The sequence below is a fragment of the Phoenix dactylifera genome, chromosome 17 (genome assembly GCF_051530095.1).
Source record: "Phoenix dactylifera cultivar Ajwa chromosome 17, Ajwa_hap1_PhDact_Kaust_v1.1, whole genome shotgun sequence".
NCBI lineage: Eukaryota > Viridiplantae > Streptophyta > Magnoliopsida > Arecales > Arecaceae > Phoenix > Phoenix dactylifera.
Window position 1 is genome coordinate 15373092 of NC_143206.1, and position 22548 is coordinate 15395639.

The 22548-nt window shown below is 38.9% G+C and overlaps 1 protein-coding gene and 1 non-coding gene across 2 annotated transcripts; both read right to left on the minus strand.

Moving 5' to 3' along the window:
• Positions 1-3342: 3342 nt before the first annotated feature.
• LOC103709659 (S-adenosyl-L-methionine-dependent methyltransferases superfamily protein) lies at positions 3343-5929 on the minus strand. The gene is made up of 2 exons (XM_039132927.2): positions 5648-5929; positions 3343-4288 (listed from the first exon to the last, which is right to left on the minus strand). The coding sequence occupies exons 1-2, from the start codon at positions 5795-5797 to the stop codon at positions 3650-3652; spliced, it is 789 nt and encodes a 262-aa protein (XP_038988855.1). The 5' UTR covers positions 5798-5929; the 3' UTR covers positions 3343-3649.
• Positions 5930-6372: 443 nt separating this feature from the next.
• TRNAE-CUC (transfer RNA glutamic acid (anticodon CUC)) lies at positions 6373-6445 on the minus strand. Its single transcript has one exon. It is a non-coding gene; the product is annotated as a tRNA-Glu (tRNA).
• Between the last annotated feature and the right edge of the window lie 16103 nt (positions 6446-22548).

Here is a 22548-nt window from a genome sequence, read left to right on the forward strand (position 1 = left end):
AATTGATGCAAACTAGAAGCATAAGAACTTGAAGTTGATACGATCGAGGCCATACGATCGACAAGTAGATCTGCATGTCCATAGCGATTGGATGAAATTGTTTACATTAAATTAGATCTTACCTCCAAACTAGAGGAAGAATTCCATATAGATGGGGCAATCAATGCCAAGACCAAAACTTAGACCTGTTCCACATGGGCCGGCCGCCGGTCTTGACATTATATTGCTAAGAGTCATTGCCAAGTCCTAATACTATTACAATTCTTATTTAGTTGGTCATTAGTTTTAATGACTTTAGGATTCTATTTCTAGTTTTACTCTACTTAGTTATTTCTTCTAAAACAGTGACCTAGTCTTATCTTTTAGTAGATGTTGGTTTTTGAATTTGAGTAGGAATCAAACATCTCACCATATGATGCTCTATTTAAAGGGATCTTTAGCGTCTCCTTTAGCATGGCGTGAGAAAAGAGAGAATGAGAGTCGTCCTTCTTGGCGACGCATAAGGGAGAGTCTTTTTATGTGGTTCAATATTTTAATATTTTTTTTTGTTTTTTGTTTGGTGTTTGTTCTCGATTTTAAACCGGCGCAGCCGATCTACTTCATGTAGCGTGTCGTTCTACAGATATTGCAGGATGACCATATAATTGGACATGAAAACCTTAAATTTCATCCTGGTATTTCTTTTAGAGAGGCATGGGAACGCTATCCTACCATTTGCCTTTTATCATGACCCTCAAATCTTTTGGCTGCAAGCAAGGCGGCACATTTTCTGGCTTGAATTCTTGCAGCTATCTCCCACCAAGAGCATGGTGATCGGTTGGCGATGGACGTGGACCTGCCCATTCCCAAAATGGATGAGATTTAAAGTGTCCTCATCTCACCCTTAAAATTGGGAAGATGACAAGACCCCTCCTGTCATGGAAGGTTGGGGAAAAACTCGACCCATACTGACCGTCCGTACATCCCTACCACCCTATATATGGTGGGGTTGTTTCCATCTCAACAACAACAAAACCCCCATTCACCTTTAAAAAACAAGAAGAACAAGAAGACATACGTAGCTTGCTAAAGCCAACCTACTGCTGCTCTCTTCCATGCACATGTTTAACTACGCATGTCTTGATAACGTGTTACGTAGACGGCTAAGTTCCATGTTTGACACGCTACAAGTTGATCCTGTGTGTGCGCTCTTCAGAAAATACACATTGTCATCACTTGCACGTTACGGATCCTGCGGTACATGGTTGATGCTATGCCGGACCATCAAGTGGTCTTCATACGCTAGAGAGTATATGGTGCAAAACTTTTTCATGTGCATTTCTGAAAATTTTGGTACGACCGTGCAAGTGGAAACATTCCTCTCATGAAAAACAGGATGAAAGATCTACGTACTGATCTCCTAGCAATTTAGATATGTTCAAGATTAAGCGTTATTGTCGCACGCCCCCACCATCTAACTTCCTCAAGATCAACTTCGATGGTAGTGTCTTGGATGGCGGAGGCAGGAAGAAAGTGGGCTTTGTGATTAGGAACCACAACTTCATGTTCGTTGCATTGGACGTAGGCAGGGCCGATCCTACCCTTAGGCGACTTAGGCGGTCGCCTAAGGCCTCGGCTTAAAGAAGACCTACCGTAAGAAAGACCTCAGAGACAAAATGAAAAGAAAAAAAGCCCCCATGTGAGCTCGTCTTAAACTGACCCACTGCAGAAAAGGCCTTAAAGACAAAATGACCTTAGACCCCCAAATATATTGGGCCGCTCCTAGACGCAGGTAGCATCTATTTGGAAGGTGACTCAACTATTGTAATCGATTGGATTCAGAGCCGATACAGATGGGCAACATTTGCTACTTCGGAATCGGCACTAATTTCGAATCAGGCATCGTGTCATAGTGCCCCCCACTTTTTTTTTTTTTTTCGTGCAAAAGAAGCAGCTCAAATTTATATATAAATAACGAAGTAATAGTGACAGCCTGAAAACAAGAAGCAATCCATCAAACTAACCAAGTGAAACGTAACTGAATATAACAGGTTATTCATGTCTATGATAGAGAATATTAAAAGTATTTCTTTTTGGTGTAACCAAAATGGGCATCGGAATTAGCTAGCCTGGAAATCCAACTAGGTTGATGTCTTGGGCTCACGTAGCTTTTATGTCCAATGCAAGATTGAGTGGCTGGAACCAACATATAGCCGACAGCATTAAACTCCATGCATGGCTTCACTTTGATAATGACCCCTTTATGGGGAACATTCCCTACTTAATTTTTTTGGTTAACAACATTCCCTACTTAATTTGCTACCACCACATTGGCCATGACATGTGGAACCTTGTTTGGAGAATTGTTCGGGATTCGTTGAACCCCTAGCTTCAATTGTCTAACATGGAGGAATTGAATTAATAGTAGCTTTTTTATTGTGGGAACCTTTTTCCATTCATGATCAAAGAAGCTTGGAATGGGAGGATTTGGAGGCTTGGAATCTCTGAATTCATGGTTAATGGAAGTTTTGTCCACACAATTTGATTGAGGAGCTTTGGATGGTATTGGGAGGGAGAATTTGCAGAGGTGGGAGTGGTGGAAATATGGGTAGTCTGGTTTATAAGGTACATGAAAGCCAAAAGAAACCTGTCTTGTAGAAAGAGCGAAGTGGGAGTGGACAAGGAGTCTTAAGAGAGGGAGAGGCGGATAGGAGATATGGATAGGAAAGTCTTCACATTGGTTTTCAGACGGGCATTTTTCAGGAGGTATGGATTGAATGGAAGGTTGACTCGACAAGCAATTTAATTCTCAGAGACGATAGAATTGGATGAATTGAATAATATTTTATAAATATGTATTCATCGTAAGTTTTTCTTCAAAATTTTTGTATCATTAATTGACCTTTCAATACGTAGTATTTGAATTCAGATGAAATTCTGATCATGATTCCCAAAAAGTACTTCGATATTTTCAAAAAATGTATGATTCTTCATCTATTTCTCATATTCCATGAATAACCAAAATATTGAGGAAGATCCAAAAAAAATTTTATTTGATTCTTTTTGAGTTGCCGGCCTATTTCACCCCTTTTTTTTTTTTTGATAGGAGAATGGATTCTAGTTCCGATGGGGTCTTATAAGGAAGTGGATCGATCTACACCAATAAATTGTAGCAACACAAAAGGTACACTATAAACCTAAAAGGCACGTAGCACTTCTCTCAAACTTTTTAGAAGAAAAAGAAAAGGAAAAGTATCAAAGCATCCAATGGTAATGATCCAAGAAATACAATATCAGCACACTGATCTAGAATCTTTTGCACAACAAAAATCAAATTTTGGATAGATTGCACTAAGCAAGAAGTGAACAACGGCTATATAATCTTATATATAAACCAAGCTTGCAGGTTAATTTCATAAACATGCTCCATACGACACATCCATTTCCTCTTAATTCCCTACAAGTTTTATCTCCATTCGACACAGACCCCTGAGGAAACTAACACATGCGGCTGCACCTAGCCATTGCCCTCCTTTAGATGAAATGGGCATTCCCACTAGCATCAGTATACAATAAATCCAGCAATTGTATTGCTTGAAGTCTCTGGTGCAAACAACCACCAAAAAAAAAAGAAGAAAAGAAAACAGCTGAATTATTGGTGAAGGAGATACTAATAAGTTCTCACCTTTCCAATCCTAAGAAAAATAGGATACCGGACGAGCTTAACAACCTTCCCATCTCCACCCCAAGCCCTCTCCAAATCAGTCACCACCCCATCACTCAACAGCTCCACCGCCTTCTCCCTGGCCGTCTGATACGCCGACCACGACCTGATGTACGTCAGATACGTCTCCAAATCCATCTCCCTCTCCTCCATGAACTCAAACGGCCCGGTGTGCGCCTCCCCCTCCACCGGATCGAACGGGAAATCGATGCTCCGGAGCTCGTCATCCACCGTCCGGCGCTGCGGGGCCCAGAAGGGGCCGGACTCGGTGTACAGGCGCGAGAACACGGAGTCCACCGGCGGGTCCACCCGGGGCACGGTGTAGCACCACGCGGCGAGGACGCCGTGGGGCCCGCGGAGGAGGTGGCGGGCCTGGGCGTAGAAGGTGGGGAGGTGGAACCAGTGGACGGCCTGGGCCACGGTGATGAGATCGACGGTGGATGGTGCCGCCACGTCACGTTGGAGATCAGGGAGGGAGATGGTGGCGGGAGTTTGTACGTACCGGACGTTGGGGAGCTCGGGCGCGAAGGCTAGTTGTTCTCTGCTCGTGTCCGAGCCCACCACGCTCTTGTAGATCTTGGCTAGCTGAGGAAAGAGACTCGTGAGACCAGTGTGCTTATAAATATGCATCTTGAGTATGGTATTCTTCAAGCATTACAAGTTGTTGATTTTGTGTTAGATGAGCATGAAACATCTCCCTAATTCATATGGAAGTTAACTTTTGAGATTATTTGTAATGATCTATGAAGATATTGATAAGAGACGAAATGCATAAAAGCATGACAAATGTTTTCCCGCTTTGATTGTGCTTTGGAGAGATACTGTTTACTTAAGGAAGTCCGAAGCCACTTTGGAGCGGCTCCTGTTTTGTTACATCAGTATTCTATTGTTGAAATGGTTTCTTTGAGCATTTGATGTGGATTGAGCTCCACCAATCTTTGTTTTAAAGAGAAGAATACTAGAAGCTCATCTCTAGTGCAAGACTTTGAAAGGATTTGGTGATGAATTTATTTATTTATGTTCTTTTAAATACTTTAGATCTCATATTAGTGCCAAAATATACCATAGTAATGTCATCAGATGATGCAAATGGTAAATGCCTGATGAATTATCAGTCTTGGAGCCTAAACAACATAGCTCGAACCCAAAGCGCCTCACAATTTCGAAGCCAAAAATAATTTTTGTGAGCCAAATTAGGTTGGACTGCATTGACTTGGCCAGGGCAGGGGTTGGACCAAGTTTGGCTGGGCTATATACTTATATTAAGAGGCAAGCAAATTTATGGAATAGAATTCACATTGCGATTGAATCGGGTTGCTCAAGCTTTTCAACCCAAGCTCGATCCAACAATGCACGATCAATTTGATGGACCTGTAAACCAAACCCCAACCCAATCTGGTGGGCCAAAAAAGTTTTGGGCCTAAGGTGAGACCAGGTTTAAATATATGACCAGCATCCGGGCCAAAGTCCAATCAATTGAGCCCGATCAAGCCTAAATGTGCTGGGCCAAACAAGATCTTTTAGAAATGATTTGATCATCCATAATGTTCAACGGGAAATAATTAATTCATCAAATAAGCCGACAAAACTCAAATGGACAAAAACAATTACGTCATGATACAAAATTAAAACAATTCATAAATCATGCAAAAAAATCAATAGAAAAGGCTAAACGGGGTCTGATTGGGTCGGTGGTATCCAATTTGCAATCCCACGCCTCCAATGAAAACCTAGACGTAGTATGCGAGACTTTTGTGTCACCGAAAGCATTTTTGCATCGAACGCTTGGATCCATATGAAAATTTAGTCAAATCTCAATCCTGTCAATTAGAAAGAGAGAGGAGCTCGAATTGGGGAAAACAAGATCAAATTGCGGAGATCCAAATAACCCAATACCAATTAAACCTATGATGCAATGAATTAGAGAGAGAGAGAGAGACTTACGGATACGGCAGCCTGTCCGCTTCCGGTGCCGACATCCCATGCGAGATCGTGGTTGGGAGTCTTGGACGCAATGAACTGGAATAGCTCCGCGGGATAACCCGGGCGTGCCTCCGCATAATTCTTCGCCTGTTTCCGGAATAGCTCTGCCATTTCCTCTCTCTCTCTCTCTCTCTCTCTCTCTCTCTCGCCCCCTCTTTTTTTCTTTTAATTCTTCTATTCTCCCCACTCGTATAAATAAAGATGAGGGAGACGGGGAAGGAACCATCCCCACACATTCCAAAAACGATGGAAATTGCTTTCTTCCCAAGTTATTAATCCTCTTTGCCGTATTGTATATAATATTTCCGCCGGCAACTTTGAATTATGAAAAGTCTAACGATGAAGACGACAAGGATAGGTCGAAGCGAACGAACAGAATATCTCTTGCCGCAGGGGTGGATGGAGCTTATCCAAGCCCCCATTTGTCGTAGAGAAACCTTTCTCAGCACGTTGCAGAGTCCAAGGCATTTTTTATGAAATGAACCGTGACTTGCTTGGGAAACTTATGGCTCAGCTTCCATGATTGCGATTATTATAAATAGGATTTACTGTACCAGATTTAAAAGGGGGGAAAATGTGATGGTCAAAATGATCTCAGCTTCCATGATTGCAATTATTATGGATAGGATTTACTGTACCAGATTTAAAAGTGGGGAAAATGTGACGGTCAAAATTTTTTAAAAAAGTTCCGTTGCCGGGAATCGAACCCGGGTCTCTCGGGTGAGAGCCGAGTATCCTAACCAACTAGACTACAACGGAATGATGCTGAAGCCTGCGCATGTCCATGATATTATTCATCTGCTGTCCAGCAAATAATTGCTCCAGGAAGTGCGAGATCCAACCAGCCTTCATGCTTCAACTTGACGAGTTTTCGATTTCAAACATTAATAAGTTCAAATTTAAACAGACGAAATAAAAGAAAGGTGGTGTGAAATCCAACTATGAGCTTGCGGTCAATATATGCTTCAAGTTGTTCCCAAAGATGAGATCATGATTTTGGGTAAAAGTACAAAGGCCACACCAGCTACTTGTGTTAATATGGGTCAAGCATGAGAAGGTAGAACTGCACCTCTTGAGGCAATGGGGCTGGGCTCGTATTGTCCAGCAGTTTTTTAAAAGGAAATATGCAGAAGTTTCTCGGTTCGGGCTAGAAATGGGCTTGGGCTTGCTCAGGGCCTGTCAGGCCGGGCCAACTTTGCATCCGAATTTGACCCTACCTGGAGAATAATCTGGTCGAGCTTAGGTCTGAAATTCAAGTCCAAAAATATTTGGGGGTGGTGGAGATAGTTCTAGGATCAAGGCATAAGGTACTTAAGCACGTTCACACTGTTTGACATACGAGCCAATGGGCTAGCAATCGATATGTTGTCTACAAAGAGGCTTCAAAAAAGTTCATGACCAGCAAGCTCAAGTAAACAAGAGTCAGGTGGCAGCCCTACCGTGAAGGATTAACCCTTGAATCACAAACATTAACTACATCGAGCATTTTTCCTTTTCTCTTATATATAAAAAAAAAAACTACATTGGGTATGTCATGTGGGAGAACGTAATGCACCGTTCGAGAAGACAAAATATACATGCATAAAGGTGCTTTAAAATTATGAATGCACCTCGCTTTTAAGAAATATACCTCTTTCTCCTACAATAGAAGCACATATTTTACTGTTAAAAATTTGCTTGATATATTATTGCAAACTTGGTAGTAGCCTAGCGGTTGCACCCATGATAATAATAATAATAACGGTAGCGGTGGCAACAACAATAATAAAGATCAATTTCTAATCTCAAACAGCTTTTTTTTTTTTTTTTGAAAATACCAGATAGAACCTCAGCAGCCCAGCCCATATTATGTCAAATTTCCTTGCCAAAAAAAATATTATAAACTTTATCCTGCAGGTCGAACGATACTCGATATGCATTTACTCATTATATATGGTGGATAATTTTCAAGTTAATGAGAGCATCGGAAAGGAGAAAAGCATTTACCCATGCACGTCGTAAGCAAATCAAAATGAAACCGGAAAGGAGAAAAGCAGCACGAAAAACAAATTCTCACGTTGGGTCCAGATTCTTCTAGTTAATTAGCCTTCTCTCAGGTCCTTGGAGTTATCATCTCTCTCGAGAAATAGCTGTACGCATGCTCATCATCCAACCGTAATAGATATCTTGTCTGCTCTCTAGCTTAGCTTGTGATCGATGTGGCCGGTGAGTAGGCCTCATCATCCGACCGTAATAGATTGCGTCTGCAACTCCAGCAAGCTTATGATGTGGTCGCTGAGTAGGCCACATCACGAAGCTTTCAGCCACCTGAACGTAGTCCTTTACACCGACTCCTCGTTTAACTATTTTCTCCTGCATGAATCACGGTTAGAAACGAACAAAAAGCCTCGGAACCTAGCGTTAGATGGGGTGCAAAACAATTCATAGCTCTCCAAAAGCCTCCAAGCATCACTAGTTTGGCACATACATGTTAAAAGAACAACAGTATATATAAACCCTCATGCATGCACCGAAAATATCCATGACCAACTTGACAACACTCCATGCAACCTTCCAAACTACCGTTCGCTCCGTGACTAAGAGAATCTCATATTGACATGGTTCTAAAGAGTTTGTTAACTCAAAGAAGACCAGTGAGACCTCCCATGGGTCCCTAGTATCAACGATGTGTACAAGTCAATGTTCTTCATTCATCAGAGACGCCAATGTTGATCGGTGCAGCATTGGACGATCGACCACCGGGATTGAGATCAGAGACCGTTCCCACACCGATGTGGAATTAATATTGGGTTTCTGAGTGTTATTAAGTGCACAATTTGAGCGGCATTATTGAGATATGGGATGATTCAAAGAGGTTTTTGCAAAGAGATGGACAATTTTGTACACCTTGTTAGGAAACCATGTCTCTTAGATTAGATAATAATGCCCGTGACGATGACCTCTTGATTTAGCATGTGGGCAATGGACATTGTTTTTTTTTTTTTATTGTTTGTTTATTTGTTTGATTGATTTCAGAGTTTGGTTACTAGTTTTGTTTGGTGGGATGGAGGGTATGGAAGTAAGGATTCTTGGAATTGTAATTGTGGGAGTTCTTGAGCGAGTCCGACTTAAGAAATCTACAAGTAGTTGTTGGCTAACCCTAAACCTACATTGAAGGAGATAAAGCAAAGGGAGTGATGCGGATGAACTAACATTGACAAAAGTACAAAGCATTCTTTGTGGGGCACTAAGTAAATCACATTGCTTGATTCCCTTTGCTTCTGTTGTGGGCCCTAGGCCAATTCTGTCAACATTCGCCCTTTTTGAGATTCCATCCCTTCTTTCATTTTTTTAATGACATAAACTGTAAACAGATATTGTTTGCTTAAACACAGACTAATTTTATATATTATTGGATCTTTGAACCTCAAATATGTTGTTTCGCATGCATCGTTATATATTTTTACCTCGAGTTCAAAATAATCAGATAAAAAGAATAATAGATACCACCTCGAGAATTCGATGGTAACTCTTCGTTTAATTCAAAGTTTGAATAACACCAATATCACCAAATAACAAAGCATATCCAAAATCATTATCTACTATTATGATAAAATGACAACTGTAATTGTTGGTTCAATCAATTTTTATGTTTTTTTTAAATATAAAGTAATCCCGTTACATTAATTTTTGTAATAAGAAAAAATAACAGAGCATGAAGATGCTTTTATGCCCGTGCCATCATTTGCTAAATAGAATATTTACTTCTTTTTGTTTAAACAAGCATAGGGAATTGAGTATAATCATCTTATTTTATTTTGACAACTAATGAAAATATCAAATGCATGCCAACATATTCATGTTCTACAGCAATCATCATAAAAGAATAATGATCGAATAATAACCATGATTTATATATTTATTATCTTAGAAGTCCTTAGAATTGTTAGGACGGTTGCTATTTTAATTCTTGCATTTGTCTCAAGCATACATCAAAGCTATCTACATCGAAGTAGATCCATAAGATTGTCTAGCAATAATAACATATTCTTAGGCTCTCGCATTTCCATGTTCATTCGGAATTAGGGCAAGTACCAAATGAAATCATAAAATTTAATAATGGCTCGACAATCAGGTCCTACTCAAATGCGACCCGCACCATAATTGGCCGGCCCACCCACTCTGACCGAGCCGGCCGGCCATGATTGGGACGCAATTGGGTCACATTTCATGGGGCGGCTCCGAGCACGTGCACGGAAATAGGGCGACTCAAATTTGGACCCAATGGCCAGCCAGTCCGAGAGAGAAGGAAGGTGTCTGTGGAAAAACCACATGAGCTCTCTCATTATGATGGAGACATCCACATTTCCATGGTCACCTTTTAGTACTTTTTAATGCACATTACCTCATCCCCTGACAAACCCCATATGTATAACACTAGAATTCCAAGATTATTTAGCCAATGTGGGGAGTTCAAAGTAGTTACTTTTGGGCAGAACAGTTTAGATTATTGGACTGGGTGTCTTTAATGACACAAAGTGAAGGGGTTAGTGGAATGAGAGAGAGAGAGAGAGTAGGCAAGATGACATAGGAAATGAGGGGCATGAGCTCAGATTGTGAGTGGAGCCTTTTGGAAGGCAGGTGTACAAGTGAAGTTTGGGAAAAGAAAAAAGAAAAATAGAACTTTGGCGTAGTGGTGGTGGCAGAGACGACCAAGTTGGTTCTTGCATTTTTTGCTTGAGTTCTTTCTAGATGCCCTTTTCCAAAGCTACGTCAGATAAAGCAGTTCTAATGGATGCTCGTCCGAGTTTGGGGTGTGTGAATGGAGTTGTAGGACAGATGGACGGGCCCTGGGCTAGAGAGAAGGGACAAAATCCCAACTGCCAATTTGAGAATCCTAGGGTAGGTTTTGGGGTCATGATCTTTGTGCAATACGTATGTGGCAGCCTGTTATGGGTCTGATTTAGATCTGTTGTTTGTTAAATTAGGTAGACATTGATTAGCTTCATGACACATAACTTCAGCTAGCTAGATTATAGAACTCGAAATTTACAATCCTTTGGATGACTATTCTTATAAAGATAGATTTATTTATATATTTTATATTTTCTTACAAACAGATAGCAATAAGGTGTATGTTATAGCACGCCAGTATAAAATACAATGTTGGCAATTGATTGGCTTTGAACCTCTCCATCATTTCCTAATTTCATTACTTAAAATATATATATTTTTAAAAAAAAAGACAAATATAGAGTATGTGCTTACGATTCTATGTGCAACATATAACAATATGTACAAAGAAAAAAAAGGGAAGAAAGCTAAAAGGAAGGTATGGTTATGCATAGCATTTGTAAAACTGATAATCTGATATAGATGGCAAAATATGTTTTACTTGCAAGCCTTTGGCGCCAATAAGGAAATAAATACAAGCATTCATATCTCATATGAAGACTAATTATGTATATATATCTCAAGATTCAAAATTTTGGAATTTTATACTTTTGATAACTGTCAAGCGTTAGCTTAGATAGTATTATCTCTTAGACAAGAGGTTTAAGATTTGCGAGTATAGGCTTGAACAAAGAAACCTAAGTGGACGGCTTAGTTAGTGTTGCTGGAAATTGGACCCGGGGGCCGCCGTGAAGCCGGGGAAGGATGAGCTCCGCTGCTGCAGGGGGCGGACGGCGGTGCGCCGGCTGGCTGCGTCCTCCGCTGCGGGGGGGTGTGCAAGTCCTGCAAAGAAAACCGGTGGCCGGGCTCCCCGGCGCCGGCCCTCCGATGCCTAAGTCAGAGGGGGCAAGTATGTGGAGAGAGCAGGGGAGAGAGTATGTGGAGAAGACAGAGAATCTTGTGTTCAATTGTGTCTGTGCTGTTTTCTTCCTTTTTCCCCCGGTCTAGGAGGGTTCACTCCAGCTCCGGGTTTTTTCTCTGGTTTTTGGTCCTCCCTCCCTTTTCCCTCCAGGTTTTCTTTTATAGGAGGATTTTTGTTACCTGGGAGGTGACAGGAGGTTTGTCCTGTTTTGTAATAATTGGGCACGATTTGGCCCATTAATGGCGTAATTGAGAACGGGACCGGATCAGACCGGAATCAGGGAGTTGTCACGGTCGATCGGACCTGTTGGAGTGGTTGAACCGCCGGCTGTGGTGGGCCTGGGGTCCGTGGATGGTAAGTGCATTTATTACCGAATGAACCGGCGGTCAGGGAGAGCCATACGTTCTGATGGTTCAGTGATCCGGAGATCGTCTTGGGCCGTGTTCATTAAATGCCTGAGTGCATCGGAGACTTGAGGGAGTCTCATGCATTAATGGCAGGTCGTGCCGAACGCCTGAGGAGATCTTATGCCTTGATGGCTTGGAGATAGTGGCAGGTCGCAAGCCGTAGGAGTTGTCAAGTCCCTTGGACTTTAGGCGGAGGTTGAACATTTGGTTAAGGCATCGGCTCGGCAAGAGTGCCGAGCCGAGCTGATCGCCCAATGGGGCGCCCTGTGGCGGGGCTGCTTTGAGTACTCCTGGTCGGCGCCCTTTAGGCGAGCACCTTCTAGCAGAGCGCCTCGGCGCTGTCTTTGGTCGGCACTTTCTAACCGAGCAGTTTATTTTGGTTGGGCACCTCTTGGCGCGCACTCTGGTCGGCGCCTTCTAGTCGAGCGCCTTCCTGGTCGGCATCCTTTGGCCGAGCAGCTTTCTGGTCGGCGATCTTTGGCCGAGCAGCTCTCCGTTCGGCACTCTTTGGCCGAGCAACTTTCCGGCTGGCGCTCTTCGGCCGAGCGCCTCCGTGAATGTATGGCTTGGGGTTCTTCCCCCAACAGTTAGTATCATCTTTCATACTCCGGCTTAGTTAGAGATGGAGTGGTGCTTCATATGGGTCATGTGTTTTGTTTACAAAGTATTCAGTTGGGTTCGAACTTAGGGCGGGGTGCATTTAGTGTCATTAACTATTTAAGTGTCATTTAGTTCCATGTTTGTCCTTTGATAATCCTCTTTAAAATATGAGTTGTTGATGCTGCTAGGACAAAAGGCGAATCTTGCAGATGGACTTCGAGGATTTTTCTTTTTCATTGAGAAGCTATTCTCTGTGGTTAGCTTTGGTACCATATGAAAAGCAAATGAAAAAATAAATGCTAGGAAGCAAATTCTCACACGTAAGACACGAAGGCATGGTTATAATTTGGCCGTTGGCCCAACTACGGCACACGTACACAATAAAATATTATGAGAACATGCGAGTATATATTTAATTTTATATTTGTCATTTATTAAAAAAATTAAATATTTATATAAAACCAAAAAATTTAAATACCTTTAAATTAATTTTTTTGAATGAAGCAATGAGGTGCGACAAATGCTAGCACAATGAATTTAACTCATGACCTATACGGACTATTTAGGTTGACCACAATCAAATCATGGTATTTGTGATTAGACTTGAATGGATTTAGATTTCCAGCCTTGCGAGGATGCTAGGATTTAAATAGAGAGAGTATATGAGAACTTATACAAGTATGTGTTTAGTTTTATATTGGTTATTCACTAAAAATATTTACGTACTTATAGAAGACCAAGAAACTAGTCCTTTTGGATGAAGTTCTGAGTCGTAACAAATAGTATCAGAATGGATTCGGCTCATAATTCATATGGAAGAGTAGATACTATAACATAGATCCATTAGGGCTGACCACAAACTAATCGTGGTATTGGTGATTGAATTTGAATGGATTTAAACCTTTAGCCTAATAAAAATACTAGAGATTAAATGGAGAAAGTATATAAGAATCCATATTGGTATGCATTTAGTTCTACTTCGATTATTCGTCGGAAAGACCGCTTACACAAAACTAAAAAAAATTAAATAATATTTTCGGCCTAATTTTTTTGGATGAGCCCTAGATTGTAAACGTATAAACTATTGTCATGGAAGCTCCACGCCCTATGAGTCCGATCTTTTACCGGCATCCAAGGTTACTCCTTTCAAATGAGATACAACCAATACACTCTGGTTAAGCGAGCACGTTTTAATCTCAACAGTAGTCTTACCGAACATCGCAAGAAAATGTGAAGTTTATTGATAGTTTCTTGTAAGGCTGCTTAGTTGCTAGATTTTCTTAAAAAATACGAAGTAAAAAATAAACGAGATTTATAAAAGCATGTGTTCAATTGTTGTTCTAGATACCTGCTGTGAAAAATATTTATGGAGAAACATGTCTGAAAAGTTAAATTTGTGAAAACAACCTCCTATTTTTTTGTATAAAATCTGTTTTATATAAAGTTATGTTTTATAAAATATAACTTATAGGCAATTTGGGTTAACTCAATACCAAATATTGTAAAAATATAGCTCAAATATCAAAGGCTATCTCGTTATTATGCTCTACCACAACTGCTCCGAACAAATCTTAAGGCAAATGAGTTTTATCAGTATGCTCGTTTGACTATTTTTCATAATATTTATTGTAAGTAATCTATTAAAAAGACTTTATATGATTCTCATCACAACATGTTTTACACAAAACCGAGCTTTGTGTTTATCTATTTTAGATAAACATACAGATAATACCTCCATGGTAAAGTTTTTGCTTTGTTAAGAAAGATAATATATAGAAATAAAATGCTATCTCTACAAGAATAATTTCTCACCTTTTTCTTATATCGTCAGTGATCAAATCACTTATCTCTATCTCAATTTCAGCTACAGTTTCATTAGATATTTTACAACTAGAATCTCTCTCTTCTTTTTTTTTTTTTTTTTTTCCAATCCGGTTCTCCACCACTACTAACTCCTATCAGATTCGGGCATAGTACAACTCAAGTACTATTGCGAATTTATGAAGCAACTCTCAAAATTTTTTTGCCCTTTAAAAAGATATAGGAGCGAAACAATTAATTTATTAATATTGGAAGATCACAAAAAAATCCTTCCAATGTCTCGAGGTACTGCCACATATATATTTTCTATGTATATTTATCATAAAATTCAAGTGAGATAATAAGTTTTAAAGAATTAAAATCGATTAAATCAAACATCTTGAAGGAAAAAAAAAAAAAGGTAATTAAGAATAGGGAGAGAGAGAGAGAGAAGAAGGGGAAAGAGTAGTGGGACCCAACGCCCAGCGTCCGGCAAGGCAGCGTATCCTTTGGGTGATATTATTCCCCTGAGGCTCTGCCCCCCTTCCACCCCTCCAACTTTTCTCCAATCTGTTACGGTTTCCCACGACCGATCCCCCCACCCAACCTTCTGCCATCCGTACACGTGTCCGGTCGAGGCCGAGCGATGACAGTCCACGTCTTGACATCCACATCCGTCCGGCCCCGAAGGCGAGCCCGTTTCGGATGCGTCCGGATTCCTATTTTGACCGAGTACGGCTCACAACGAGACAAATTTGCTCATTGGGGGCCCAAAACCAAAAAAAAGAAAAACAGGTAGAAATAAAGGAAACAAAAAAATAACGGAAGGAAGTTAACAAACGGTTCCGTTAGAGTTGACAGTGTCCACACGTGTCATTCGTGAAAGCTCCTCCCCTATCTATGTATCTAGGCTCTGCAATCGAGATTTTTTTCCCTCTTCCCTTTTGCACTCTTTTGATCCCACTATCTGTACTTTTTTTTTTCTTTTTTATTTAAGCTTGAATTTAGAGAAAGAAAAGAAAAAAAACATAAAGAAATATTAAAAGGATGAGGTTAAAAGAAAGGAGGGATGGAGTGGTTGGATGGGGAAAGGGGAAACAGCTTGCACTGCTGTCTCCCTGCCAGCTTCATAATGATCAGAAGAAAACAAGCAGCCATCATCATAGCCCTACTAGGAGGGGTCTATCTTTTAAAAATAAAATTATGCAAGCATAAAAATAATAGATTTTTATAAACAAGAACGGAAAAATATGTCTTATTATGTGAGTTTTGTCCTCATCACATTTAATAAGTTTCCACGCCACCTGAATTGTGCTGTTTTATAAATGCAAACGCTTCCGACCGGGTTTAGGTTTGGTTCGCGAAAAAAAATAAAAAAAAAATATGGGTAACGAAAGAGTAATGAAATGTTTCTTATTTGATTGAAGTTAAAAAAAAAAAAATTATATTTTTATAAAAATATGATTTTTATATTTTATGAAAAAGTCTAATGAGAAATATGAAAATGTTACTTTCCCATAAGACAAAAATCACTCCATCTTTATTTTTTTTCAAAAAGGTCCTCCAGCATTAAAGAGTCGTTAAAGATCTAATTTTTATTAAGAGTATAATAGGAATTATGTATAACTTTCCCAGAAAAATTGATGGTCAACCAAACATAAGCACTTTGGAAATCTATCACTTTTCCATGTTTAACCAAATATGCCAAAGTACATTCTCAGACATTCTCTTCTTAGAAATATTCTTCTCAGGAATCATATTCTTAGAAAAAATGCTTTCCGCGAACCAAACGAGCCCATAAAGATTTTTGGTTATAGATATGATAGATTTTGGTTTTTGGTTTAAAGATTTGGATTAGGACAAATTCAAATTCTCGAAGGCTATATATTTTTTCAAGATATGAACAGTGATCTTATAAAATTTTGGTTGGAATTTGGTTTGATATACACTAACCAACCTGACCAGAATTTCCAAATTAGTTGAGGTAAAGCCTCACGGCATGCTTCAACATCCAACTTAACTGAATAATTGATTATTCAAACACAACTAAAAATCCTTTAAGTTGGAACATTGATCTAGTTGGATACACCTCGGTTTTATAGGTAGATTGGAATCCTTTAAGCCACTCAAAGGATTAGATTCTCTCTCTTTCGATTCGCTGTACCTTATAGGTTGGGTCTAAGATGTCTGGGTTTAGTTTAACCCAGTTACACTTACAATAGGTCAAAGAGCCACTGAACCCAAAGCTTGACTAAAATAAGATGCATGGAACGTTGACATGTACCACGGTGAAGACCCACTTGGCCACTTAAAATTTTTCCTTACCCCCACTGAGAATTTATTTTTGTGGGTCCATGGAGAGAAATGGTAGTTTAGTTTCTTTATAAAATTAAATTTACTAAACTAATCTAATAAATATATATCTGTAGATATTCAAAAATTTTAAAAGTAATATCTCTGAATCAAGTGCTAATATAGTTTTACCAGCTCATTATAGCAGGCCAATACATCATGCCATAACATAATATTTGGCTGGCTTTATAGAATTCTGCGAAGGTATACGAATACATTGAGGGCTCGTTTGGTTCGCGGGAAGTATTTTTCCTCCTAGAAATATGATTCCTGGGAATCAGATTCCTAGGAAGAGGATACCTAGAAAAGTACTTTTGACATGTTTGGTTAACCATGGGAAAGTGACTAATTTCCAAAGTGCTTATGTTTGGTTGACCATCCACTTTCCTAGGAAAGTTATGTATAATTCCTATTATGCCCTTAATAAAAATTAGGTCTTTAATGCCTCTTTAATGCTTCTTTAATGCTGAAGGGTCTTTTTGGGAAAAAATAAAAAAGGAGTGATTCCCACCTCATAGGAAAGTAACTTTCCCATGTTTCTCATGGGAAAGACTTTCCCATGAAATGTGGGAATCATATTCCCATGGGAATACAACTTTTCCATCTCTCTCCTTTGAAAACTCCAACTAAACAAGAGGCATTTCATTACTTTTCCGTTGACCACACTTTCCCCCCTCGTTTTTCTGCGAACCAAACGAGCCCTGATATGAATCATAGTCCGTTAAAAGCTCTCTTGTTTGGATGTATGGAGTCAATGGAGAAGCCATGAGAGAAAGGATAACAAACTTATCTGGAACTCACCATCTCCATGGTGTGACGGACAATTAATACTCATTCTTTTCGACCGATGCGGTCCAAAGTAATTGACGTTGGCGAGCAATCTACGGGATTAAAAAAAAGTAGGTGGTCAGCGTGCGTGGGAACCGTTACACTTCTTGTCATTTTTGTATACTTATTGGATGAAGGGAGAGAAAGAAAGGGTGCAATAAATTTGTGGTTAAGTAAGTTACGTGCGGGGGGAGTTAAAAAGGAGGGGCCCGGGACTGGGAGCTATTGCTTGCTTGCTTGTTTGTTTTTGTTTGTTTAAAGCAACTGAGCGACGTTTTGCATGAATTGAATGAGATTAATGAGTGCTGGAGAGTGACGTGCAACTGCTACGAGTTGAGACGGATGATGGATGGAACAGTTTGATAGAGATGGACGGTTTGTCATTTAAATTACGAGGCCTAGTGGTCAGTCCTGCAGCATTTAAGTGGCAGTGTATTTTGAACTGGAAATACGGTACAAGCGAGCTTGGATGTACAAATTTGCTGCAATTTATTGTTACGATCTTGCACTTTCTTTTTGCTTTAAAAAAAAATAAAATAAAGGAAGAGAGAAGGAACGGATACGCTCATCCCGCATGATAGTCTCCATTGGACCCCCATTCCGCCAGAAGAATGTTCGATGCCTCATACCCTCCTCATCCGTGGGTCCGACTCGATTACTCCTCTATACTCCGGCACGAAAACCACATGTGAGTATGTCACATTTGGCACCACTAAAGTTACCAGCAGAGCGATACACCCTTTCAGACCATGTGTCTGAGCAGAAAGCATCCGATCTCTACAATTTAATCGACATCCGCACGTTTTAAATTCGGAACCACTTGGTTGGAAGTAAGACCACGCTCTCACTAGGCTATCACCTCTGTGGTCCGGTCTTGCACATTTCGTAATGCAGTAGCAGGGCTTGTCTTCTTCATGATATTTTTTTTTCTTTTTTTAAAAAAACTTTGGTTGAAGAACACTTTCTTAGACTTTGCATGAGGTAAGAAATCGAAAAATTTCCTTAAATTGAAGAAGAAAAACCCATCTAATGACATGAGTGTGGAATAGAAATGACGTTGGGCATGATGGGTGAAAAAACAAACAAGTTATTTTCGGTCAAAAAGAGAGGCTACTTGAGCCATTTAGATGTACCAAACATTTAGCATGCATGGGCCGATGAGCGTCACATTTTTTCTGGCATTAATGGAGATCTAGAATGCGACTGCTACTTTAAATTTAAAAATTCAATGTTTCAGGATTCGTCCCACCGACTCAAACTCCAGGATTGTTAAACATCCCATCTAGTAGTTAAAGAGTATCACCATTATTTTAGAGTACGAAGCATTTCTTTTAAGAGTACTACTTGACATAAGGTGGGTGGTTCACTGGTTCATGGTGGACTTTATTATCCATTTTATCCCAAGCGGTTTGAAAAAATTGGATTAGGGTATGCTAAGAGGGGATGCAAAGCATTTTCCTTCTTTACACTACTCAAGCAGAATTTGGCATCTCCATGCATATAAGGAGTATTCAAGGTGTATTTGATGATTGGATATCAAGTTGCCTGCATTTTTTTTTTCTATTTCTTTGATTTCAAGGTTGAAAAAGGAAAAGAAAAATACAAGAGATATGGTTGCCATAGGACGCTACAGCATACACGAATCCGATGATATTCCATGGTCAACCGGTCCATTGCGAGGGGGAGCAAATTTCGATTTTTCTAAGATGACATGACTCTATAAAAAAATGTTTTGGTACCTTGAAATTGCAAAATATTTCGTCTCGTCAATCCTCAATTTTTTTTTGTTTTAGGTTTTTTCCATGTTCTCCTAATTGCTTGGAAAATATCTTATAGAAATGTTGGTCTACTATCCATATGGATCCCAAAGATATTCCCCCATTTCTTCTGCAAAATAAGATATCACGATGAGTACTCAATTTACCGGCTAGGTTCATTCTCGATAATTGCTCGAATAATACCAAAATGTTATAAATATTTTACCAGGCTATAAAGCTCCCAACTTTCTTTCTTTTTCTCTTGTTCAGAGCTACAGGTTGTGTAGTACTTGACTATAGTTGAGATTATAGGTGGAAAGAATAAATAAATAAAGTATCACTAATATTGGTTTGATGATTAAATTCTGTACTTGGATCAATTTTATTGTTCGCTGTGAATTAAAATTATTATTATTCATAAATACTGAGGTTGTGATAAATTTTCAGACTTAGCATATTCTCTAAGACTTTGCCCTAGAAAGTGTGCAGCCGTGTAATCCGAACAGACTCAGGTGTTGTTCAGGTGTTGGGTTCGGGATGTGACGACAATCTTCTTCCCAAATGCCTAATGGATACACTTAAGTTTGCTCGCTTAGTGCTCTTAATTCTCATATCAAATTTGGTATTATTTAGATAGAAAGAGGATGTCGTTCTGATAGATAGGAAGTACAATCCTTTTTTTCTATTTATAGATGTGAAAAGGTGAGTATGATTAGATGCTTAAGCATCTTTTAGTTGAATGCATTCTTTTACATCATTTTTGTTAATAGATGCATACTTTGGAATCATCATCAAATCAGTTATATCTTTTTATGAGAATACATCTCTTCATTTATGAAAGTCTCCGGAACAGATAAGAGTTTGTTTGCGAGCATCTTTAAGCATCTGTTTGGGATGTCTTATGAGGAAAAAAAAGCATCTTTAAGCTTTTTCTTAAGATACCACCGTAGAATTTCTATAGAATTTTAAGAGGAGAGAGAGAATAAAATAAAAAAATTAAATCTTATCTTTTAAAAAAATCAAGTTATTTGGGAGTCTAAGATAATTTTTTTATTTAATTAGGTATATGTTTAGATAAATATCCAATATGAAATTCTAAAATATCAAAATTTTGAATTAAACATTTTATTAATAAACCAACATCTTTACATGTTAGCCACCCTTTATAAAATTTGTTATATACAAAGACTTCTCGTTTACATATTTATATACTAAGAACTCCTTTAAACTATGAGTTTGCCACTAAATTCCATTGCTAACTTTCTATCAATCATAATAGAATATTTATCGGCTTTTTTCTGCCTTTCTTCACGCAGCTCTTCAGAGTTTCCCGCCAGTGCGCCATTCTTGTATTTTGATGCTACTATTGCTAGATTTGAGATCCTCATCACCACCATTGCTAGAACAAATTCTTGGTTGCATCTTAAATTTGAAAGCAACAATGTTGAGAAGAATAATTAGCAAATAGGGAATTTCTATGGTGTGAAATGTCTTGGCTTACAAATGAATGTAGTGAGCATTCTATATATATATATATATATATATATATATATATATATATATATATATATATAATTAATTAATTAATTAATTAATCTATAAAAAGAGTAATATGCAAAACACTCTCTCTCTCTCTCTCTCACACACACACACACACTGATACCGCTTGGATCAATTTGCAATCCAATGGAAGTGGGAGAAAAGACAAGATAAATTTCTTGTGCAAGAAGGAAGATAACTTTCATTCAAATACTTGGATGCCTTCTCATTACAATTCATGACTATTTATAGGCAAGTCATGGGTAACATGAAAAGACAAAAGAAAATGAAAGGTCAAAAGTCACTTTAATATGGGTAACTCACACAATAAAAGACATCAAAACCAACTAAATTCTCTTAGGGAATTTAAAAGGTTAAAAGACACCTGCCTCTTGAAATACCTATAACTTTCTAACCATAACTCGGATTTTAATGTTCTTAGGCTTGTTGGAAAGAAGAGAAAGAGACCTAAAACTTTTATGTTAATAACTTTTCTAAATTCGGCCATTTAATACTCTGAAAATGGCATGCAAGTTGTCTGTCGTTCATGCACCTGCATCATACTCCCCCGGTTGAAGCTCAACTCGTCTTCGAGTTGTCCAATGCCTCTTCTATATCATGATATGGAATTAGATCAGAAATATTGAAGGTAGCAGAAACTCCATAGTCACCAGGAAGTTCAATTTGATAGGCATTTTCTCCAATACGTTTAAGAACTCGAAATGGTCCATCGGCACGATCTTGGACCTAAAACTTTTATGTTAATAACTTTTCTAAATTCGGCCATTTAATACTCTGAAAATGGCATGCAAGTTGTCTGTCGTTCATGCACCTGCATCACACACACACACACATACACACAAAAAATAAGCAGCTAATGTCTCTAGATTATATTTTTGATCGAACTTAGGGTTCCTTCAATTAATCACGGGTGAGCTACTACTCCACTGATGGATCTGTCCAAGATAATAATGCTACGTATGATGACTAGGATGCGGCATGCTAGCCTCAACATGGTTCATTCAAAAATATACTATGTTCGTATTGTGTCGGTGTTATCGGATACATGAAGTCAATTTAAAAAAAAAAATCCTGCACTGTTATATATATTTTATTGATTAAAGTAGAGATAGTTTGTTTGGAAAAAAAATCAGTTTAATGGAAGATGACAGAGAGGCCAACTTGGTAGAAGGCTATGAGAGAATCGGGTCAAAAGGCAAGCTGATATAATTTAGCAGTCAATATTGACTCACAAAAAGCATTGCATGTGAAGTTTGATCAGATTTAACTTGTTGATGCTGTCAAAGCTAAGTTACCAAACATGGCAGCTGGTGGAGAGAAGTGTGGAATCGAGATTTGATTGACGTGGGCCACTACATGAAGTCTGTATAAAAATGGAGTCGCACTTAGCTTTTGTTAAGCGGGCATGGTTAATTAATTCCCGGCTACAAAGATAAGCAAGGATAGATAATAATATTGATCAGCTGCAAGATAAGAAAAGCTAAATGATAAGATGGAACAAGTAGCTTGCTACTTTACTCTTAACTAATTGGTTGAGAAAAATTCTGAAAAAAATGAAATTTTAGTTTAAAAAAAGGAAGAGAAAGATAGGAAGCCTGGTCATGCCAATCGAACTTAGGTCAGTTTATTGCCACCCCTCTCCAAACTTTTTGAACAAAAGAGATAATAAACAAGTCCGTATTCCATATGGTATGTTATATAATGTAGAATATAAGTTTCTTCCTTTCTCTTATCGTCAATCACAAGTTCCAAGATCCTTTTTCA